This window comes from Notolabrus celidotus, chromosome 3 (assembly GCF_009762535.1).
Source record: "Notolabrus celidotus isolate fNotCel1 chromosome 3, fNotCel1.pri, whole genome shotgun sequence".
Taxonomy (NCBI): Eukaryota; Metazoa; Chordata; class Actinopteri; order Labriformes; family Labridae; genus Notolabrus; species Notolabrus celidotus.
The window spans coordinates 32891100-32916243 of NC_048274.1; the positions used below are offsets into that span (position 1 = coordinate 32891100).

Sequence of the window (25144 nt, forward strand, 5' to 3'; positions counted from 1 at the left end):
GAATATGAAATGATCCAATCGTGTGTGTTTTTGACCTAATTATACTCTGTAAAAATACAAAAACCTTTTTTAGAAAAGATTGAATGAAAAGTATTCTTTCAGTGTAAGAAAGTGAAATCTAAAGAGAGAGAGAGATAGAGAGAGCATAGCATACACATGTTTTAAGTTGTTCACTTTGTATTTTAATGTGGATATTTTTTCAGCAGCAGCAGAATATTTTAGCATTTCAGAATCACACCTTGATAATGAAGAGGAAATCAGTGATCAGCTAAAACGCATTTGACCAGCGTAAACATATCATTCACACACAGATTGTCCTACATAGACATAACAACTTGCTAACAAAATGCTATCGTCATCCACCTTGCCTTTGTTCTGTGTACTCTGAGCAATTGTATCTTTAAAAACACAAGTCCAGCTTGCTTCAGGATGCCTCCGTCGAGCCAATTCTCTCCTTTTGGCAGGGTGTAAATCTTTGGATAAGGATACAGACCTGACTATGTGTAATACATTTTTACTGTTTTATAAGAAAACACTTAAATGTTTTGTAAGGAAATATAATATAATACTCAAAATAACAATAACATTGAATAGCTTTTCGTGGTTTTACAGTTGTTGTACCAATGGAAGCTATTTCAAAGAAATCTCACTATTTTCTCGGTTCAACATTTTATTTGAAATGTTTGGAATACTTTAACCTGCCCATCTGATATTAGATAGATTGAAATGAAAACATCAAAAAGTTAAAAGAGCATAAATCAAACTGGAGAAGAGTGGAGTGTGATGTTGGTAAAGAGTTTATATGTGTAAATATATAATATGTGTCTGAAATACTATACAGTTTGCAATTCATAGGTCCTCTGCTTTTTCAGTCCACCCTCCTGTCCTCCTCTCTGCACTTCATGGGGATAAAGTGGGATGCTATATGCTCCCTCCTGGTCTTCTTTCCTCGCATTGGCCTTCCCTTCTGAGAAAGGGCTATGAACATTTCTTTGCCATTTTTAGTCCACTTTGCAGAGGAGTAAGCATTGAAGTAGTTTTCTAGGAAAACCTCCTTGAAGTTGCAGTTTTCATTGTAGATCCTCTGGAAAGAATAAGATAAATATTACTGAATTATTACAACCTTTATTTGTCCTTATTATGAGTTTCTTTCTCTTGGTTATTCAAATAAGATGCTTGGCAAACATTGTGTTTTTTTCTGCTTGAGTGCATAAGATGAAAACAGTGCATGACTTTTCTCACTGAGGAAAAATATTACCTTGCCTTGCAGCTGTCCAGCCTTGTTCATGGAGATATAATACTGACTCTTCACGCCTTTGATAGCCAGGATGCCTCCCTCAGACACTGTCCTGATCTCCAGGATACCTGCCAGACATTCAGACAGATAGGTGAGACATATTACAGGACAAATGAGACTCTATTGACATCTAGTTTTCACTCTAGCTCCACACTGCGCTCAACATTCATCTTCATTAACAAATGGGATGGAAGTTCCTGTGGTTAATCAGTCTGTGGTCTCTCTGGCTTTATTCAAGCCTTGTTAACTGGCCTGGGTGGCCATTACACAAACCACAACCTATGCCATAGCACATGTGGGAGACAGATTAGGCCTCCCTCTCTTGGGATTGAGAAAACTACCTCCTTGCAAGGGCTTTGCACGCTACATTTTAGGCCTGCTCTTCAAATCTGTGGGAGACTAAAAACACTTGATTTATTGGTTTGGAGCTTTTTGGCCTGTGCCTTTTATGAAGTGCTGTAATTAGTTATATCTTTAACCGTTAAAAGACTGTTCCTTTTTACTGCAACATTTATTAATATTCAAACGATATCTTACTAATTCTATTTGCTTTATTGATTACATCTACATTACTTATAACGGTTTTCACTTCCCTGAATTTAACCTTAACTTTTCTTGCAGGACTGTAGAGTAAAAAAGCATTTTTACATTTAATCAAACCAATATGCAGATCACTGATCATACGCAGATGTAGCTCTCTGGCGAAATATGACATGTCAAATTTTCTCATAAAAAGCTCTTGTATACAAACAGCTTTATACTATTATTTTGCTTTAGCTCACATTTGAATTAGGAACTTAGACACAAAAGTCAAAATCATGGAACCATATAACTAAGATGAACACAACAATACTCATTTCATGGACATGAAAAGGTAAAGACTATAGATTCCTAGGTTATATAGTAACCCTCTCTCATTTTTACATATTGCAGGAATTATGCCGTTTGACAGGCAGAGAGAAAGGGAAGAACTCTATTAAAGCTCTTCAGACTGACATTGAGCGTGCAATACTTTTAGTATTTGATTACAAACAGATGGCAGTCTCCCAATCTTGGAATGTTGTTTGTGCTCTGCTTGCACTTGATATTTAACTTAATATTGTACTGCCCTTTGACTGTGTGCTACCCCTGCTTTCTATTCCCTTATTTGATATTATTTTTCATGACTTCAAGGGGAGGGGATTTCAAAAATTGCATTTATACTCTTATAGCTACGATCAAATCTGCAAATTCTTTATATTCAAAGTAATTTGGACCATTCCCTCATGCACTTGTGGCACCTGTAGGTACATGTTCATTACTCAAGCCTTGAGTTTATAGTATTTATTTGGGTGTTTTATTGATGTTAAAGGCATCCTATCTTACATGTAACAACTGGTCTGCTATGGAAAGATGGTTGTCATTTCAAATCACACATACACATATGTTGTAAACATTTGGCTGTGATGGGGATAGCCTCCTAGAGTAACCTCAGCTTGAACAGATTTGTTGTCACTGACTGATCCAGCCCTGAGCTAAGTAAACTTTCTGTGGGTAATCCCTAATCCTGCTTTTTGATTTTGAATCCAGGGTTTATTTTTGCTGGTAGGGATGTTTCAGACAGCCTTCCAGGAATAGTTCATTATCAACAGTAATGTCACGTCTGCTCCGAAACAACAAAACACAATAAAATCCCTTAATATGAAATTGAATTATACATTTACCAAATTAGAGTGGATTTAATCACAGATATAAAATACAAACGGTAAATTACTCATTTTTATGTGGTTCAATCTGACTCCAGGTCTATCTTACCGCGAGTCGCGAGCCGGCTGCAATGTTTTTCAGTATCCCTTTAGTTTATCCGAAGTGTATCTAACTTAGAGATCTCCATGCACTAACATGTCAGTAGAAAAACACAGAGTATGACATATAAAAGTACACAAACTAAATATATGCTGAGAGAAATGCAATATATGCTAGCAATGTTGAAACAGAGATCTTATAACTAACTGGGTTTGTGAAACATAGTTAGTGGTGAGAGATCCAAGCCATTCAAATCAGAAGAACTACCACCCACTTCTATACTAATGTGTTCGACTTCCCTGTTTTTCTTTGATTCCCTGTTTTTCAGTTGTCATGCTTTGCTTTCTAATTTGTTGACAAACCACTTGGAAGTTGTTTATTGGCTCTTTCAAGTGGCTCAACACAACTTTAAATTGATATCATTATCACATTTTGGTTTAAATGAAATTAAGCAATGCCGTAGTCTGTCACACAACATGACACATGCCAGTAATTACCATGTACTATTTTTCTAGCAGTGAATCTATCAGTTATCTTTAATGTATACTGGATTGGTTTGCTTTGAGGATTTGTTTACATGTTCAGAACTCTACCAAACTGTTGTGGTACCCCTTACCACAGCACACTTTTTTAAAAGTCAGATATGTTTTTTTTTCATGGTGCCCAATATAAGCATCATATATTTGAGTTTTTGATCCAAGCAATACTTTGGAATAAAATAAAGTTAGAGAATGCATGAATGTGCTGGGAAGTGAGCCTATATTTTTGTTTCAGAGACAACAAGGAATGTGGAAGCCAAAAATAATGCAGCTCAGAGTTCCTCATTTTGGTTTCTTCTCTTTGTGAAAAAAAGTCCTATTCAGGATTTCTTGTTCTCTGCACTCACTGAATTTATACCCATATATCTGCACTAAGCCAGTTTGTTTAAAGGCTTATTAGCTACACTTCTGTGTGCCTTTCTGTCTTGCCTTGCCAATGATTGCACAAGCATCTTTTTCATCAACTATGAGGCATTTCCCTGTTAAGCTAACATTCCAGCCACAGCCACACTGTCTGATAGGAGGAAATGATAACTACTCAAAACATCCTCACCATGTCAGAGATTGCCAGTGGTGTTTTATAAACATGAATTTGAAAAATACTGGCTGTAAAACATCAATATTAACAATAAACCCAGCCAAGAAGTCTTTGTAGTTTCTGTCATGAAAGTTTGCTTGAAGTTTTATGAAACACTGGTTTTGGAATGCACAGTATTGTGGCTGTGTCTGCATGAAATGTCATTTACTATTGGTTCACCACAGGGTCAATAACATTCATTTTTTCCATGCCTAAGATTTTTCCAAATTCTTTATCCCTGGTTCTTCATCCTGCCACCAAATGTTAAGGTTTCTAAATCTGTCCAGAATGATCCAGATCTGTGCCATCATGAGTCAGTGGTCATAGTGACTTGGCACCAATTGGTCGCCAAGATGCTTCTGATTACTTTATTTCCGCCTGTGTTTTGATGGTGTAATGGTTAACAAGCCAAAGCCTCCACCTGCTTCACTTTAATGCTGTCACTTAGTCCACTTTGACAGAGACACATGACCCACACTGTGGAAAACAGTTGTACAAAGACACCATCCACGTGCTTCTGTCACCTTGACAAATCAAAGATTTGCTACTGACTCAGTAGAAATATTGCACAACGAAACTCTGCATGGCAAAACTGTATCAAAACATAAATTCACATGTAGATGTGTATACATTCACATCAAAGAAAGGTGGTCTAATAGATATGTGGTACTTTTCATTAAGATACATGCAGATGATGATCATGCAGTAAGATAAAGAGCCTCCTTACTGTGGCAGTTGGTTGGGTCTTGAGTCCCATTGATGTTGCCAAAGTCATCAATTGTGAGGAACCATTGCGTGCGACTGAACAGCTGTCGAATGCGCACATCCCCTCCCTCCATGTAGTCATAGTTCCTGGTGTGGCGCTCGTGTCTGGAGCAGTTCATAATGGCAGCAAGTTGCTCTGGAGTGCAGTCACTGTAGACCACACACACACTGCCAAACAGGAAGATTGCATGCAGGTACAGTCCCGAGAATAGATTTTGAAGGTTCCATGTCAGCATCCATTTGCGCATTATAGTAAAATGCAGTGGGGATCAATGAACAACATACTGAAAAGTGAAATAGAGATCTGTGTGCTGCCCCTCAGCCCAGCGAACCCCTGACCCCTGACTTGTGACCCTGGTGCTTAACCTCCAGCTCCCTGTTCCTGCAGCAAGGATCCTGGTGGGATGTGGACACAAGATGCTTATGGAGAAGACTTTGGGTTGGTTGAGGTTGGCTGAGGCTGGAGATTGGTGTGAAATAGACAGGTGCTAGTATTATAAGATGATGTCTCTCTTAATCCTCAGTGACGCTGTGTGTTGACTGCTCCATCCTCTTGAGATCATAGACCATTGAGGAAAGCATAATCCAGTTCAGGAAATGCTAGAATGTAGAATATCTCTGTGAAGAAAAAGTAGACCTGTTTGATTCTAGCTGATACAGTAAATGAAAATGATTTCAACCATATGCTCATTTATAAGTTTAAATATCTTTTGTTAAAGTAGCTGCCAAAACAAAGTTGAATTATACTTGGAATTTCCCAATTCTGTAGTTGATTTCCCATAAATTGTGTGTTCATAAATTTTGAAATCTACATTTTTAGGGATACATCAGTATTTCTGCTTTAAATTTAGACAGGGATGTGTCTCCATGTCGTGGACCAGGCAGCTTAAAATCTTTCATCAGTTTATATTCTGCAATCTGTTAAATCAACACACAGAATCAACCTTAGATTAAACAGACTATACAGATTTTCTTGTTAAAAGAAACAGATTAAATACTTACATGTGCTCTGAGTGATGACAGGAGTTTTCAGTAGTGTATTCCCTTTGAATCTGAGTTTGAATTTGAAGAATCTTAGTTCTAAAGTCCAGTGAAACAGAAAATCTAAGTAAGCTTGGAGCTTTTGTCAAATCACATGGATGTCTCCCTGATTCTGGCAGGCTGACTCTGTGCATCTTCCACTGTCGCTGTGCACTCTGCTTAGATAAATGCCTCCTGCTGACCTCACTTGAGAGCAATTAGATCCCAACCAGTCAGCTGTCCCTGGCCGAGATGCAATGGAGAAACACCCTCTGCCTGCCTCTTACTGTCACTCACCCACCGGACATGAGAGGGAGCTATAAACTCTTACAACAGCAGGCTCTCAATGGTATGCACTCCTAAATACTTTAAGAACATTTGCATGCACACTTAACTTTGAAGAAGTTACTACAACCTCTCTGTCTGTTCCAAGAAACTCTGTGCACTTCAATGTGTTTGCTGTGCTTGTTTCAAATTTAACTGTGACTCACATTTACTGGGATGGTTAAGATATTTGCTCTGAAGACAAAGCTTTAAAGAATTTCTCCCCTATCATTTGAAATGTCACAATTAATTAGGGGTTTCACTTAGCTGCACTAAATCATTGGTTAGGATTTATTGACTTAAAAAAAACACTTCAAAGGAAGCCCTTGACTCCTCATTATTTTTGAGCATAATAGTGGGAAGCAGTAAGTTATGTCTGACAGGTATTTATCGAAGAGGAGAAAAACAGAGGACAAAACTGCTCAGAAGCAGTCATCCCTGTGTCATGGGTCATGCACTCTTTCACTTTCCGTGTTTGTATTTCAAGTCACAATTTATTGCCTTACATACCTGGCCTTTCCTTGGACTCACTACTTCAAAAGTTTATATGGGCCCTAATAACGAGCTCCCCTGGGGGGGGGGGTCAGAGCTGCAGGCCTGAGAGAGAGGCTAACAGGCTCAGCAGGTCTTCTTCTCATCTCTAAACTGGGGGTCGTAAAGACCTGATCTATTGGGTGTCACCATGGCCTGTTCATCTGTCCCCTCTATCACCTCAGACTGAACAAAATATCACTTAAGACAACTCCAGTACAATCAAAGCAAATCGCTCAGTTAAATGAACACAGAATCCTAGATTTTAGGTTAAATCAACAACAAAAAAAAGTAAGAACCCAACGCAGATATCATTTATATACAGTACACCAATTGATTACTGAATAAAACTGATTTTCATCTTACGAGATGTTTACAGAACCATGGTCCATAAATTGACAACTTCTCATTGCAAGAGCTTTGCGTGACCCTAGAAGCTGTTTTCAGGGGCAGGTAGCACCTGGAATGGTCCCTCAAGGCAAATTACTGCCAGGACAAGGGGCCAGAAAATCCCGAGACCCCCTATCAATTGGCCTCAACTGAAATTAATGACTTTTCCTGGTTTCCTGGGAAATGGGGGGCCCTCTTTTAGACAGGCCAGTAAGGCAAGTTTGCAGGCTTGACCTCAGTGGCTGGGCTCATGGCCTCTGTTCAGTCTCAAAACAATGCAGAATCTCCATTTGGGCTCCCACAAGGATCTGTGATGGTGTTAACGCCAGGTCGTGGAAGACTGTCCCTTGCAGTGTTTCTGCTTTGGGCTGCAGGAGTTAATTAGACACCTGCAGTGATCTGATTGTTGCAGAATCAATGAGAAAAATGAAATGTGTTCATCACACATCCAAAAGGTACCACACAGTCATTTGAAGTGCACAGGGTCAGTAATTTAGAGTGAGACAGCAGCCCTCTTTGTAAATCCTCAGGTAATGAGGAGTCAACTTGGACATAAGCTCTGGTTCTTCTCTAGTGACTCGGACTCGACTCAGACTTGAACAAAGGGTACTTAAGATTCAAGATTTGGTGACTTCACCACAGCAATGTTTATTATTGCCATCATAGGTAGTAGATGTACTAGTTTTATTCAAATGATTGCTGGCTGTAGAATTACAAAGTATAATAGAATAAAACTGTAAATTAAAACATCCCAACAGTAAGAGCTTCATAACTTCCTTTGCCAGATTTTCTAGAAACCATCACTTGAGAGCTCTCTGTTTGTCTTCAGTTGACATTTCAAGTACAGTGTATACTGTTATCATGAATAACTTCATGAAAAATGTGTTTGTGAGTTAGTGTGTGTGCTCATCTCTGTGCGTGCATACAGGTATATGTGTAGTTCAGGGTGCAGGTAGTTTGGTTTTATAGCATACATGGGTTCCTGCTGCTGTTCAAGGATCAAAGGCCCAGGACTGTCTGGAGTTTACAGTAGCATAGGAAGTGCAGTGGCCGTAAGGCAGGCACACTAAACATGCGTGAGTGAGCCTCTTTAATTCTCAATGACTGTACGCCTGCACTCCCACTGTCTGCCTCCCTACTTTGTTTATATCTCTCTTTCTCTCTTTTACTCTCTGATTTATTTGCTGTTTTGACAAGTGGAGGTCATGGCTAAAAACCTTACAACTCTTTTTATTTGATTCTATTTGTTGAGTGCTTTGTTGGATATTGTTGTACTCAGTTGAGAAACTGTGAGGGATTCGATGATTGCAGTGTAACACGCAAACATGCAAGCTAACCATGAACTCAAATCCTGTTCCAACTCCGAATTCAGACCAACCTCCAGTTCTGAGCCTCACTGTGTAATTGTTTGCTTCGTTCAGTATAAACACTCACAGTGGTGTTATCATCAACTGGTCTCATTACTGCTTTTTGTTAAGCTTCAGTGTGAATTAGGCATATGTTTAAACTCTGTCACTATGGGACCAGATGTCACTTCACACATTGGGGGTCAACATTGTGTGGGTTAAGGATTTGGTGAATTGATAGCAATTTTTTGGACAATTATATATTTTTCAACACCTTACTTCCAATCCGTCTCGGTCAGGACAGGTATATTACCCTGTGAGTTATCGCTCTGTCACATCTCAAAAACTTCTTGGAGTGTTAGCATATTAAGCTACATATATAATTTATGATAGTTTCCACTATTACTGCAGAGACATCTGCCTCCACACAGTGTCTACTCTCAATACTCTAAAAGCATTCCTGGAGAGAGAATAGCCTCTGTGTCTGTGTGTGTGTTTGCTCTTTACCCCGTCTTGTAATGATATGACTGCATTTATGCTGGGAGAATGGATTATGTCTAAGGTCAGCCTATTCTTAGCACTGTTTTAGACTGTTTGGGTTTAGCTTTTGCTTTCTAAATTCCATGATAATTGGAGATCTCTGGGGATGGAGCCTCACAACATTAGCTCCTACTATAAATAACCAGCATAAAAACACATACACGCCGTACACAGACGCTAATACACATACACAATGGCAATATTGTGCCACATTAATATCAAAAAATGTATTTTGTTTAATATTAGCTTATATTTGTTATGCAACTTATAAAACCAATACATTCAAAGCATGAAGTACTCGGTTCTCTCAGACCATAAACAAAATGATTCACTTTTATGGATTACTGTAGTTTTCCAGCAAATATCCTGTTTCCCCTGAGCCAATATCTCCATCCAAGCATATAGTTTGGATGAGTTTTGCTCATATGCATAAGATGAAATGTCAAAATTTTATGATGCCAAACTTGATATCCCTGAGCATAAGAGGCTCCATATGTTAAACCAGATTCATCTTTCTCTTATCTGTCATGAATACATCAACTGTGTTTGAATATATAGCATCTTAAGTTTGATATCGTCTTACTGAAGCAACAGATTTAAAAAGTTGAAGCCTGTACTTACCATTTAAAGTGATGAAAAAGAGGAATAATTAAGCTGTATTTGTTGCAGCAAGGACTCTCTTCACATAGCACCCTTGTATTCACTGTCACACAAGCATACGCACGCACACACGCACGCACACACACACACACACACACACGCACACACACACACGCATGCACACACACGCATGCACACACACACATGCGCTTGGTCTTTGAAGCCTCTCTTCCTGGGTCCTGCTGACACACTGGTTGTTAGTGCAGTAAAATGTGACACATGGTCTTAAATCAGGTTGTCATTGCTGCCTCTGCTGTGTTTACGGTGTATGATGGAGGTTTCTAATGTTTGTTGGTCATCTTAAATAACTGTTATTACTCGCAGGGATGTCCTCTGAACACAACCCTAGTGTATCTAATGAAATATCAAGTCAATCCTAATGTTAACTTCCACTGAGAGCATTGATGGCTGTAGGAATGTACTGTCATCCTGTTCATCCAGGGTGAGGGGCTGGATTATATCATGGTGACAAATCTTGAGGAAGAAATACAAAGTTATGATCGACTGTGAGAACTTGGTGGGCAAAGTTTATCTGATTTTTTTGTATAAAAGTATCACATGGTGGGGAGGTATACTTCATAATGTCCGCAGATGCAGTGCACCAGGAGCGGTGTAATCCGCCTTGTCAGAGAATGTGAACCAGTGTTGTGCTTCACTGTTGGGGGAATACTCTGATCCCATCTAATGCAGTAACAGCTGTTAGGGATCACAGTCTTAACCACTCACCATATCTCTTCGTGTATCAGAAAAAGCCGAGCTTGCTTAGAGACCCACTCTGCTGTAGTGGCTTTGAAGGAGAAGAGATTCTAAAATAAGCACTTTGAATCTGAGTTACAACTGTGGACAGTTTACATAGATATCATAATCCACTTTGTATTTGTAATTTGAAGCATATAGCCACACAGAAAAGATGCCAGCTGTTCCCTGGCTTTTGGAAAACTCTTTGGGTGCAAACTACACTTTTTTAATAGCTGTTTAAACATTTTATTTCACAAGGATTTAAAACTTGTTACCTCTCACATAATGTCTTAATTATGTTCTATATGTAATATTTCCCTCCTGCCTTTCTCTGTTAATATGCGTTTAGCTGGCACATTTGTGTTTGGGTCAGTTTTATGATCAAAGTCTACACATTATATACTGTATTACATATTTTAATGTTGTGTACACATTGTTTATGCTCTAAGGCAGTTTTTCAAACACTGTCTGCATTTTCAACCAACAGCCAATCAATCTCATTAACCAATCAAATACTCTCTGTTGATGTGAGGACAGTTTTATAACTACTGGGCTACATGAGGTATCAATGGGGTGACTGTAGCTTGGATGTAGAGTTGGGTGTCCCATAATTGGGAGAACAGAATAATGATCCCAGGCTCCTGCTGTCCACATGAGTAAGTGTCCTTGTGCAAGACACAGAACCCTCAGTTGGTGTGCAATTGTAATTCAGTTTATGAAGATGGAAACCATTTTCCATTTATTTAATCATTTATTTCTGGTGTAACTGAACAATTCTTCAATTCCCTAAGTTACATCGAAAACTTTCTTTCAAGGTGAAGTCAGACCCCTCAACGAAACATTATGGTGTTGCTCCACATTTCAGGACTTGATTTGCGTAACCACCCGGTCACTTTACACTATCCTTAACATAATGTATGTTTAATTCAGATTGGTGCAACATGGCTTTTTCTTCCTTTCAACCTTTGAGAATTTCAATGTCTTTTTAGAAGTGACAGCAATTAAGGAATACTCAATCTTTTATACCTTACACATGTTGTTTAACCTTTTTAAAATTAAACATTACTTTTCCTTATGAAGATTTTTGTCGCTGTAAGAATCTCTCATTTTTTTAAGCTTGGTTGTATTTTTGTCTCTTTCGAAGTCCGCAGACTCAAGCAACTGATCATGGCACTGCAGGAAGAAGAACACATACATATTGCATCTGATAATAGTACATAGCATTGTACAGCACTGAAAAATGTCTATATAGAACATATACTTATTCCAACATTCGTGTTTGGGTCAGAGTTTCTTCAAAGTATCTAAGTTACGTGGTCGGTTTGACAGTTGATAGTTTGGCTTCTGTTCCAGTTCACTGGGTGGTTTCTCAACAAAGGGGCGGAGCTGACTGGGAATCCCTGTGGGTACCTACCAATGACAAGTACCTCACACAACCCCACTTACACAAAAAGGAAAAAACAAACACAAAGCAACTATCCCTTTTAGCTACCACTCCCTTTTTCCTTTTTGAAACATCCACCCAACTAAACCAGATGGAACATTTTGATTATTTGAACTTTTTGATGAAGTTACATGTCATTGGAAGTGTTTTATGACTTTGTATAATTGTCTAAATGTTTTGACGGTTTGAGTGGCATTATATTTCACCCAAGTGAGTAGTCTGGTTTCATGGAGGTTATATCACTTGGGCAGTTCGTCCAAGACTTAACTTCTGTATCTGAAGAACTATTAGTGGCACCATGAGTTTGAAAACTGTCATCTGAGAGACATGTCTCAAAGGTACTTGATGAATATCTTGAAACTTGGCACACATATTCATGTCATTCCCAGGATGATTAATTGATTGTCCCTTATGTAAATTGCCATTTATTGTACCTCAATTATTTTTCTTTCTGAAGATCATCATCTTTGCACTTTGACAACAGTCCAGTCAATCAGTAACAGTTACATCATAATGATGTGACCATTCATTGTCCTTGCAGCCCTTGAAAGTACTTCATAGTGGTAACTGTCTCTGAGGCAAAACAGGTTGGTTAAAGTCAATTTAGTTAAAATCCTTGTTTGTAATTTGTTATTCATGTTGGTCTTTGATCTGTACAGTCAGTTCTTGGTAGGTTAAAGTGCTGTGGTTACATCTCCATCATTTACGGTACACTAATTGCTCTTAAAAGTAAACAGTTTTTCAGAACAAATATTCACCGGGAAACCATGAAATATTAAAAAATTTCAAATGGCAATTTAATGCCAAATCTAAAATACCATTCAAGTATTATGAGCCTGGATGACTTGCTGAATTTCTCCTTCTGTGTCTCCATCTCCTGTATTGCACACTGCCAACCAAGGCAGTCCTTTGTCCCGTTTTTTGTTTTAACTGTAATATAATAAAAAAATGCGATTATGTCTAGAAGTATATTTAGAAATTCTTCCCCACTTAAAGGCAACATGAATATAAGAATTGGACCAAACAAATGAATTTTTGAAGATAATTACTCCCAGCAGCCATGTGTTATCTAAAGAGAGGTTTATTTAAAGAATTATCTGAATTAAATTCATCAGATAACGCTCCGTACTCCAGGAGATTGCTGCCATGACCATTTCCAGAGCTACAATTTCTTTCCTCTTTGACACAAAATGCTTCCAGATGAATGTCTCATTACACTCTCTGAGTCTCTGGATTACTCTCAGTCCTGTTTATCTCACTTCATTGTTTTTGCTCTGGTCATTGGCTCTTTTTTCATACTAGCTGTATCTGTCTGTCTGTTTCTCTTGCCCTGCAGCTGTATTGGAGGCTGTTTTACAATTATAATAACATGTTGAAACCCCTGCATGGCATGCTTTTAAAAACAGACTAACAGATAGTATGCTAATAAAATGTCATGGCTCGCCTAGGTGCAGCGTTTTACATTCTAGTCCAATCATAAAATGTGTTTGGTGGGAGAGTTCCAACAGCAGGGTGCAGTGATAATAATGTGTGTGAGGTTCAAACACACCAAGTGTATAAAAATTTATGAAAAGAGCCATGTGCAGGGATCTACCAAGCTAAATGAAGCACTTAATGAGCCTGGCACGAATCTGGCTTTTGGGGGAGGGGGATGTGAAAAATAAAGTGGGGTCCTGGCGGAGTGTGGGGGACTTAATTATAAGGGCATGTTGAACAGTTTTCACGGAATATCTATTTTTCTTTGAGAAATTGGAAGTATAAGCAGCCTGAAGTCTGATGGCACTCTTAGCTCTATGTCCTCACAAGAGGGTTCTTGTGATTAAAACATCCACTTTTACCTTAATGCATATTTGTATTAGATAGATGTTGGACTGTACAAAAGCCACTGTGTGTTAACCACAGGTGAATGGACTAGGAGTTCATGACTCAAGTTAGGACTTTTCCATTTGCTTTTTGGAGCCAGAGGTGACCATGTTAAGTTGAGAGTCTGTCAATCATAAGGTGGCCACCCCTTAAATCCAAACATATTACATTTTTTGGTTCCTGTCCTGTTTAAAAGTCACATCTTCAGTAGTTTGTAGCTAAAATAATCAAATTTTCAGATTGAGAAGGCAACACCTGATATTTTAAACGGTTCAGACAAGTACCAACATGTAGTGAATATAAGTATCAGATGGCACACTGTAATGGAAGGTATCCAGTAAAGGAGTTCAGTTCAGTATGAAAATAATATTGATACTCACTGTTTTTCTGTTTTAAATTTAATTTTTTTTCACCAAAATGCAATATAATCTGACAAATGTATCAGATGCAGTTCCAGCTTTATAGATATATGCTAATTCAATTATTCAGACAATTATTATTTATTTTCTCAGCTTGTTGGGAGTTGTCGTCTTCCTTCCTGCCTTCGGTTGGCTCAGTGCTGTGTTTCTTGGCACATAAAGCCACATGTAGATCAGCGGAATAATCTATGACCAGGGGCAGACATGTGTATCGCATCACCCACAAGTGTGAGCATGTGTGTCTTTGCGTGCAAGAGAACACAACCTCTTTAGTGGTTGTGCTTCAGCGCTACTAGTGGTAAAAACTTCACAGGGGAGTTTTCTCTCTTTCTCCATTGGCTGAACTTTTTCTAAAAGGAACTGACCTCTGTCATTGACATTTTAATTTCTTTCATCCAAAGAAAGAATTGATACCATGCATTTGGTAGGGAAAAAATAAACTGCAGGAGACACAATTTTAGCAGTTGGATACTTGGACAATCATTACCTCTCAGCCAATTCTACTAAACACACTACTACTTATAATAAACCTCCAGCATTTATTCTTTGCACATAATGATATGTACACCAATCAACTATAATATTTTGATCCCCAGCCTATTATTGTGTAGCCCACCCTCTCATCAGGTCAGGGCCAAAACAGCCCCAATCTGATGAGACATGGGGTCTGATCTACTTAGATCTCAAATAACGAGCGCTATATTGCATGTGCAAACTAAAACATTGCACATGCTATTTCTGGGCGTGTTGGGGATGATCTACTATGACTGCGTGCGCAAATGATAACAAGTACAAAAGTGATGCGGACCGCCCTATTTTAATCAGGATTTTAGTGGAGGAGGTAAATAAACACATCGGTGAACTCCAGCAGAGACATCAATCAATCAATCAATCAATCTTTATTTGTATAGCACCAAATCACAACAAACGTTATCTCAAGACGCTTTTACAAACATAGGAGGTCTAGACCACACTATGTCAAATTATGAACAGAGACCCAACTTCAAGACAGGGTAAGACTCAGTCTGACCCCACCTTAATCCATCATGAGCATTGCACATCGCAGTATTTAGCTAGTTACAGTGGTGAGGAAAAACTTCCTTTTAACAGGCAGAAACCTCAGGCAGAACCAGACTCATGTTAGACAGCCATCATACCTCGACTGAGTTGGGTCTGGAAAGACAGATAGAGGGGAGTAAGAGAGAGAGGTGATAGTGATGAGACGAGTCGTAGAAGCTGTTGCCGCTGGAGTGCGGCACGTCCGTATCAGCTGGAGTCCAGATCGTCCGCAGCAGGAGGACGTCTATGGCAGCTCAGAGGAATCTACGAAACAATGGAGCTCAGGGACTCCAGAAAGGTCCATGGTTAGTAACTTTAATGGGACAGGCAGAGTTAAAGTAAGTGATGAGGGGGTTGGGGGGAAGAAGGTGAGCTAGGATCCCAGTGTGTCAGTGTGCCAGTTCCCCCGGCAGTCTAGGCCTATAGCAGCATGACAAAAGCTGGTCCAAGCCTGATCCAGCTTAACTATAAGCTTTATCAAAAAGGAAAGTTTTAAGTCTACTCTTAAAAGTGGAGAGGGTGTCTGCCTCCCGGACCCTGACTGGTAGATGATTCCAAAGGAGAGGGGCCTGATAACTGAAGGTTCTACCTCCCACACTACTTTTAGAGATTTTAGGTACAACTAGCAAGCCTGCATGTTGGGAGCGTAGAGTTCTAGAGGGGTAATAGGGCACTATGAGCTCTTTAAGATACGAGGGTGCCTGATTTTTAAGAGCTTTGTAGGTTAAAAGAAGGATTTTAAATTCTATTCTACATTTTATTGGGAGCCAGTGAAGAGAAGCTAGCACTGGAGAAATGTGCTCCCTCTTCCTAGTTTTAGTCAATACTCGAGCTGACATCTCAGCATTGCCAGAAGAAACGCAATTTGGGAGACCATCTGTGAAAAGGTGAATGCTGTGAGATCTGCAGATGAAATAAAAAGAAGATGGCAAGATATCCGCAGAAGAAAAAAAGAAAAACTTTCCCTTAATAAAATCTAATTTCTAATATTGGACACATTTAATTAGTTCAAATGAATTTGCTTCGTGTGTCTCGTTGAATATAGGATGGAAAAAAATTGTGATTTCGTTATTTGAAAAGTGTATTGGTAAGTTCTCCTTCATGACCGTAAAAATAATTTCTATCTCTTTTTTCTTAAATGGAGAATCTTCATCAGATGTCTGACAATCCTAGCTGTACTCCTCAAATCAACTCAGACCAGAAAACATCTCAGCAGAGCCCTGAAGGCGTCCAGATTGTTATGATGACATTGATCGGGAGTTGCTGCAGCAACAAAGAAATCAGACGGATGTGTTACAGGGCACAGATCAGGAGGTGATAGCTTTGTCCAATGTTGCACAGTGGTCCCTCAACTGAGCCGCGGCGAATAAAGAGGGAGGGGAGAGCACAGGAGATGAACGTTCATTACACATATGGGTGGACACTGGGAGACGCCGGCACTAACTCATGGTGTGCTGGAATGATCCAGACGCAAGAAAACGCAGTGTTGCAAGGAGTTTCTCCATAGAAGATATGGAATGGCTCTTTTTTGTGACTGGCTCCAAATCAGCCCTTAATTAGGTCATCCAGCAGCTCAAAAATGGCATTGCTTGATAGACGATGTCTTTTATTTCTGACTGTCCAAATATGTTGACACTCTCACGGAGGATTCTTTTTCTTGGTCGTCTGTCATTGCACCTATGCTTCCTTCTCGCCACAATGACTGCAGCCATTTGTGCATAACGCTGTGCCAGTTGGCACACGCCTTTCAAACGTGCAAAATATAGACGCAAAAACAGCGCCCGCTATCGGTTTCAGGTTTGATAAATCACATTGCGTTTGCTATATGATTACATTTGCATCTCCTCCTCCCAGTATTTTGCGCGTTCTGATAATCTGCATGTATTCTGCATATTCATGAAGGCAAACGCACTAAATGGATAGCGAGTGCTATTTTACTCAATTGACAGATGCAGTCCTCGGTTCTCCCGGTTAGTACATCAGCTTTGTGCGCGAAGTTTTTATACACGCAAACCTTTAGTAGATCAAGCTGATGGACTCCAGTTGATCTCTGAAGGTGTGCTTAGGTATCTGGCACCAAGATGTAAGTAGCATGGGCCTCCATGGATTTGACTTGGTTGTTCAGCACATCCCATGGATGCTGTGTCTCCAGGCAACCTTCTACTGTTGCTCTGTGGTCCAGTTTTGAAGTCAGTGTGCCCATTGCAGGTGTTTCCAGTGGTGGACAGGAGTCAACATGGCCAACTGGCAGGTACCTAAATCCATACACAAGAAACAGTGAAGCACTGTGTGCTCTAACATCCCTCAACCAGAACAAGAATTAACTTTTAAAGTAATTTTAACTGCATTAGCCCTTCTGTTGGATTGAACCACACAGGCCTGCCTTTACTTCCCATGTGCGTTGCTGATCCTTGGCTGCCTCTGACCCTGTCGCCAGTTCACTGGTTATCCTTCCTTGATCTACTTTTGGTTGGTACTGACCCATAGAGCTCGAGTTTTGGAGATGCCGATTGGTGTGTATAGATTGCATTCCAGTATAATAATACATGTTTGCTACTGCTTTACAACTTCCCCTTTTGTTGTTACAGTGTATGATTGGCACTGGCAACACACATGTTTGTGAAGGTTTTACAGGCCAAAATATAATAAGTGCCTAGAAAGTTGGTTCACTTAAAAAGAATACAGCAAACCCTGAAAATAAACAAAGAAAGTGAACGCTTTGTGAATCACCCGTATGGAACACTTGAGTTGTGGTGTGGTTTTAAACTCTTTCAGACACACAGACAACAGGAGAGGCATGTGAGGGAGGCAGAGACTGGAGACCCTTTTAGCTGGTCACGCAGCACATATTGATTAGCTGTCCTTCACTTTCGTTTGGTAGAAGTGATTCTTGAAATAAAAGGCGGACCAAAAAGGGCTTGTGGTCACAATGAATCTCTCCTGAGTAAAAGGCCAAATAAGATTCCCTCTGGAGGAGAGCAGCTTTTGGATCCATCTAAAGTCCTCTTTAATCTTCTCATAGCTACTGGCTTTAGTGGAGCCATAACCATAACACTGAGTCATTCAACTGTTCATTAGCTTCTGAGAGGAATGTCTGTGTCATGTGTTATGACAGAAGATAACGAGAGCCAATGTTTTGTGTTTTATTTTCATAACCCTCATTACACAAGGCTGACAAGTTCATGGTTTCTTGAGAGCGCGCACATACACATGCACATGCAGCGAGGAGTTTATAATCAGAGATTCTGAAATCATGGAGCAAAACAAGTATCTGCTATCATGTGTACATCTATTGCTTTCAGCACTGACCATAATCTCATTTGTATTTACATTCTTATTTACATACAAACTTTAGTGGCAATCTATCATGTTGTCTGAGCAGATTATGTATGCAGATGTCCTACAGAAGTGAGTTTGTGTTTGTGTGCGCACACATGCCGAGGCTTGTCTGTGTCCATATGATGAATCCATGTGGTTTCATTTTTGACAAGCAAAGCACCGCTGTCTGTTGCTTTTAGGTAACGGGGCTTCTCAATCTCTGTCTTGCCTCCCTCTCTGTCTCATTGTAAGGATGGATGTCTTTTTAATGATGGGGGTGGAAAAGGCAGCACAGAGCTGGAGAACAGGAGCTGATGTTGGAGGAAGAACAGACACATTACCCCCTTTGAAGTCCTGGTAGCAGCAAACTCGCCAGGAAGTTTCTCCATCTGCCTCGTGATTGGCTGGGAACTTGTTAGGCTATTAGTCAATAATCTATACTATGGTATGATGATGAGGTTTCCCCCATTTCTCTTGCTTGTCATTTCATTGTTTTATTTTTATTAAATCTTGTAACGTTTATTTCACCCTGTTCAACGTCACTGTCTGAGAATTATTGTGAAGAGGTCACAGGTCAGTTTCTTAGTGTTTCATTAAAGCCCTCTATCACCTGGGAAGCCAAGACTTGCCTTAGTGGGAGGAGAGTTTTTCAGCGAGACAGAGATGGATGAACTGGGGTTGTTCGTGTGTAGAGCAGGTGTTGTCTAGAGGAAAGAGCCTGGTGCGTGTTGTGTATATGTGTTTGGGTGTGTGTGTCCAACAGAGACTCATGTGAAGCAACATGCATGCGAAAGGCCAGACCACAGGCCAGAGGAAATAACTTTAGTGCACAGTGATGTCCTGAACTGGCCTGGTTTATAACCAAAGGTGTGCTGCTGTCATCCGCTTCAACAAAACAAACTGCTAAACATACAAGGCAACATGTGTTTCTGTTTACCTGTGACATCTGTTGTGGAGAATTAGTCATAAAAGCACATGAAACATTTACTTAACTGCCATTCTACGGAGCAACACGGCACGCATAGTTGAAACATTAACCTTTGTGAGTTAGCGTTTTAAAACAATTATTGAATTAGTGAAGATAAACAATGCAATCATAATTACAAAACTTTTCAAGGTATTGTTGCATAATATTTAGATCATGTTAAACTGAAAAGCAGAAAGGTTAAGAGGAATTTATTATTTGTGTTTTCTGCTATGCCAACACACAAATAATTGATGCATGAATTTAAAAGATATGCATTTGATATCTAATTATTCTTAATGATAATTCTTTTTAACAGGTCCTACTTCTATGGGGGCATTATAGTCACCAGAATTTTACATAACTTAGTCCTCCAAGTTTTTATTGACACAATAGCAGGAATGCAAAAGGTGACTAAGCTGGTCAGTGTGCCTTCAGTGTTAGGCAATTTTAACACACTACTCAAATAACATGAATCAAAAGGCATAACCTTAAAACCTTGGACATCCAGGACTGCATAAAATTATGACTATAAAGACTAAAACCACCCTGACCTGTCGAGGCATGGACTCCTTTAGACCTCAAAAGGTGTGTTTTTCCATCTGGCACCTAGTGGTTAGCGGCAAATCCTTTAAGTCGTGGAAGCTGTGAGGTTTGGCCTCCATGGATTGGACTTGACTGTCCAGCACACCCCAGAGATGCTTGATTACATTGAGGTCTGTGGAAATTGGAGATCAAGTTATCATTGTCGTGTTCATCCTTCTTATGTGGTCCAGTTCTGATGTTCATGTGCTCATTGTAGCACTTTTGGTGGTGGACAGGGTCAGCATGGGCATCCTGACCAATCTGTTGATACACAGCCCAATATGGAACAAACTGTGGTGCTCAGTGTGTTCTGACACCTCTCTGACCGCTGCAGACACCTCCCAGAACACCCTGCAAGAGCTCAAGTTTCGGAGATGCTCTGACTCAGTGGTCAAGCCATCACAGTTTGGCTCTCTTCAATTTCGTTTCCATCCATAAACTGGGCCATTTTGTCTGGTTCAAGGCCAGCCTCCACTACCCAAGAGCATCAGTGAACCCTGGCCACCCATACTCCTGTCACTAGCTCACAAATTTACATTCCTTGGTCCACTTTTGGTAGGTACTGACCTCTGCAGACCGAGAACACCCCACAAGAGCTGCAGTTTTGAAGTTGCATTGACCTAATCTTCTAGCCTGTCAAAGTCGCTCACGCTTTCCCATTTTCCAGCTTCCAACACATCAACTTTGAGCACAGGCCACTTGCTGCCTAAAGTATGCCACTCACTGACAGGTGCCAATGTGGTGAGATAATGTTATTCACTTAATCTGCTTGTGGTCATAATGTTATGGCTTATCAGGGTATATATATATTTTCACATTTTTATCAATGTAGTACAATGTGTTTGAGTGGCATTTTAAGCAGTGTGATTACCCCAGAGTTAACATATAGACTGATTGTTCAATTACTTAATTATAGGGCTAAAAATCATAATTATTATATTATAATTATTATAATTTCGTCACACCAAGTGCCTACAACCAAAGAGTCTTCATTCATGGCTCCAAATCCGTACACGTAGGAATCTTTAACTGGAAAATGTGTTTTTTATTATCATTATCAAAATAATTGTTGGATAATTTGCATTAAATCGACATTGATAAATTGAGGTATCATTGCAGCTCTACTGAATTACATGTTGTTTAAAATGTAATGCCATGTAATCACTAATAGAGGATAATACCAGCTAATACTCTACCCTCATTGACCACCCACCCCTTAAAAATAAATATATACAACAACAACAACAACAAACCCCCAGTATAACAGTCTGTATTTCCTGTACTTCTTTCCTGCTTAAGCCAATAAGTCAAAAAGGACATCATTTCTCATTGGAGACGATGACATGCTGAAAGGATAAAAACACAGAATAAACAGTCCTGGCCAAATGGAGGGATAGCATGAGTTTACAGATTAGTCCTTCCCACAGGGCGGAGGGGCCTGTTTCACAATGTGCTTTCACTCAGCCCATATCTAGTGTTGCGTGAGAGATTTCCATATCTCACACACTCTTGTAAATCACAATTGAACAGTAGTAACTCAGAGAATGAACTCCAAACACGTCTGCTTTCAATTTGGGCCCAGGGGTCCTGCCAAGGCTGGGGCAGGCTCAGAGACCACCCCTCAACACAGATTTACTGGCCTCATCACCTCTGAGGACTGCAGGGAACGCCTGCCCTGCTCCCGTCACTCCAGGACACACACCTCCGCAGCTGGGAGGGTGAAGGTGTCAGGATGTGTGTATTTTTGAATTATCTGAACCCCACAGAAAACACACACATTGATCGCTTGCGAGCAGAACAAGAAACAACTTTAACAACTTGACAAAGATAAGTTGAAAGATGCAACTTCCTTTTTCTTTCACATCTCTGGTACCATTGTAAATGTTTTGAGTCAGCTGTTGAACATTTTAAAGGTTGGCAGACATGCTGATCTTCATCAGGAGAATTTTGAGCTGCATATTGCAAAAACCTGTGGAGGTCATTAAAAGCTGTTGATTTAGTACAGCTCACTGTGGCGTTTGCATGTTTATAATTTGGATAACTTCGGTTGACTTATCCCAGTAGGAGGTCTTGGACTTGTGATCTGTGGGTTTAGTCTGTGGGTTAGGACCTCTTTAAAGGCAGGATGCAAGTTTGGGTGACTAGAAAAAATTGCACAAATGATGATGTGGAAGACAGGGCCCTGGGGTGTTTGTGGACATGTGTTAACTCAGTAACAGGAGGACAGCAAGGGCGCATCAGGGGCAGCTTTCTCTCAGAGCAGTATTATCAGCTCAGGAGAGCTTTGGAGGACCTATCCTTGGTGTCAAATGTTAACTTGTGGATCTCTTCAAGACCCAAGTTACTCGGCTTGACCATCATTACATTAGAGATCACATCTTAAGCGGCCATATTTGGACAAGACTGGAGCTAAAGAGGAATGGTTAGTAAACACTTAGTTTCCAAGCTAAAATGCCTTTTCCCAAAGCTAATTAATTCGCTATCTCATCAGATACTCAACGAAATGATCTTACAGGATTTGATCCTACACACAGTGTGAGTTTATCAGAGTTTTTTAAACTAAAGAAGCTATGAGAGCTTTGGACTGTACCTAGCTGAACAGTAAAGAAAGAGAAAGTAATGGGTGAAGCTACAAAAAACAAAAAAAACAGATTTACGTAATAGTAGCTGTCTGCTCATCACTGCTTCTCACACTGTCTTCTCTGCAAGGAAAAGATAACACTCAGACTCCTACTTAAAGGTTAGCAGCACTACATGATATAGTTAGTGTACAATTATAGTGACCAAAACTGTAAACACGTTTATTTTTGCTGTCAAATTTAACATGGGGTCTTAAGGGGATTGACTCCCTTTTGACTCAAGACTCAAGTGGCCATTCAAGAAATCCTCCACATCTGCTTCATTGTTCAGCCCAGAAGTTGCTATTATTTCAGATCAGATCCTCTAGTGGGAGAATGCAACTCATTTCAAGGATATCTTTCTCTTCAAATCCTCAAGCTTGAACTGAATGTACTTAGCTGCATTTAGCTTAGTCACGGTTAATTCCCGTTGTAAAGTAAGATTTATTTGTAATCCAAATGAGTAACCATAGTTGCAGCTAGGGGTGTCCCGATTCGATATTGATATCTGATCTCAGTTTGATATCAGCAAAGAAAACAGCATTGGATTATATCGGCTTGCATCTAAAATCTCTGATGTAAGCACTCCGATATAAGCAGTACATTCCAGACTCCGCTCCAGCACTTCTATCCAGCAGCGCCCGGACCCAGCATGCAGAGCCCATGTGATCACAACAGCAGCGTGTGCTATGAGTAGGAGTGATGTTGGCCGTGTGGCAGTATTTTTCGTTTAAGTCCAAAAAAGAGGTTGCAGCTGAGTGCAAAACTTGTCATGCAGAAGTTACCCGTGGTGGCACAGAACCGGGGAATTTTAATACGATCAACCTCAAAGCGCATTGAAGCAGCATCACAAAAAACAGCATGGGAATTTTTGCAAGCTACCTCTGTGAGCCCACTATTGAACGTAAGAACAATCCTTTACATTACTGAAGAGCAGTGTTATTTTCGTTGACAAAAATTATGACAATATGACTCATTTTTTCATGACAAAAACAAGACTATGATGAGCTGAAGTGCATCACTGATAACGTAAGTTTAATGAAAACTTGGGTTGCGGACCGTTGGACATTAAGAATTCATATTCTTCCTCGCGTCTAATCTTTAGAAATAGTGATGCATTCCTGTGGTAGGCTGTGTTATTATCATAGGCTGTATAAAATATGGACGTAGTATCCGTGACATCACCCATCTGTTTCTGAAGAGCTGTTTTGAGACCAATCGTCGGCGGCAGCCATATTGCTTCTGTCGAGCCAGTTTGACGTAAAGTCAGCTGTGCCTCTCATTGGAAGACTCGTAATCTCAATATCTTCAAAATTGCCGCGTTATAAAAAAATTCACCCCCCTCACAGTGAGAGCACATTGAGAAATGAGCTATCCAGACTACACTTGTCTTTTGTACCAGGCTGTAAACATGTTTATTTCTGCTGTAAAGATCGTCTTTTTCCCATTCATGTGTATGTGACTTCCGGTACTTCTGGAGCCAGCCTCAAGCGGATCCTTGATGAACTGCAGCTTTTAACACTTCCGCATTGACTCATATTTAGACCGGAGGTTGCCACTTGGTTATTATCTGACGGGCTCAGTGTTAGCTTGGTCTCTACCTGAAGCAGTTGTGTGTACCAGCTCTTTCTGCCTCCATGCCTATGCTCCATGCATGTCTCATTTTCATTGATGATTTTTACCCCCCGGTGTGCGTTAGTGACAAAGACACAACCGGGGGACGTCTGTTTACTATTTGACGTTTGCAGTTATTGCCGTTGTCACCGTAAAAAGCTCTGTGTCTAAAGCTTGATTTAATCCAGTTTGGTGAAACATCAGACACATTTAGTAAGTTTGGATCAACTCCTTGTCATCAAAGATGCAGATTCATTTCAGAGTAGCGATAGGAAGTTCGGCTCTTTTCAGAGATTCGGCTCTTTTGACTCGACTCCCAAAGAAGAGCCGGCTCTTTCGACTCCCGAACGGCTCTTAATTTAGGATCTTTTGTAACTGTATATTTTACCTTAACTTTGCAAAAAATAATGGTTTGTGTTGAAAACCCTTTTAGGTACAGTGTTTTTACAAGAAGCAAACAGAACCAGAACCAAACTCAAGTAAACAGAACCAGAACCAACTCAAGCAAACAGAACCAGAACCAAACTCGAGCAAACATTATTAATGTCCTCAGTTCAGGTTGACATTGAGAAAAATCAGATGCCTCAGCTTGGATGGGCTGATCCGATTTCTCCTCTCAGTGAGTATTTGTCCTGTCTTCGAGAAGACGCTCTCTGAAGGAACAGATGTAGCCACGATACACAGCCTCCCCTCCATCACCTCTATCCTATATCCTCACATGTGATTGGCCGCATGGCCGCCATGCTGA

The 25144-nt window shown here is 40.1% G+C and overlaps 2 protein-coding genes across 4 annotated transcripts in view; one reads left to right on the forward strand and one right to left on the reverse strand.

Annotated features, from left to right (window-relative positions):
- The window catches only part of cops2 (COP9 signalosome subunit 2), a 55379-nt gene that overhangs the window by 8660 nt on the left and 21575 nt on the right, over positions 1–25144 (forward strand). For 2 of the 3 annotated variants that reach the window (XM_034679761.1, XM_034679759.1), the window contains one exon: positions 1271–1388. The exons of the other annotated variant lie outside the window; for it this stretch is intronic. The gene's annotated coding sequence lies outside the window, so the exon portion shown is untranslated. The remainder of the gene's footprint in view (positions 1–1270; positions 1389–25144) is intronic. 3 annotated transcript variants of the gene reach the window in all.
- fgf7 (fibroblast growth factor 7) lies at positions 743–6168 on the reverse strand. Its single transcript, XM_034679764.1, has 4 exons — positions 5966–6168; positions 4926–5581; positions 1259–1365; positions 743–1084 (listed from the first exon to the last, which is right to left on the reverse strand). The coding sequence occupies exons 2-4, from the start codon at positions 5209–5211 to the stop codon at positions 869–871; spliced, it is 609 nt and encodes a 202-aa protein (XP_034535655.1). The 5' UTR covers positions 5212–5581; positions 5966–6168; the 3' UTR covers positions 743–868.

What these genes read in the sequence shown, in the direction of transcription:
- fgf7 (XM_034679764.1), bottom strand. Translation starts at nt 5,211, where the DNA reads ATGCGCAAATGGATGCTGACATGGAACCTTCAAAATCTATTCTCGGGA. An exon ending in AGACCCAACCAACTGCCACA is followed by an intron (nt 1,366 to 4,925) that starts GTAAGGAGGCTC and finishes AATGTCTGGCAG; the next exon opens with GTATCCTGGAGATCAGGACA. An exon ending in CTGGACAGCTGCAAGGCAAG is followed by an intron (nt 1,085 to 1,258) that starts GTAATATTTTTC and finishes TATTCTTTCCAG; the next exon opens with AGGATCTACAATGAAAACTG.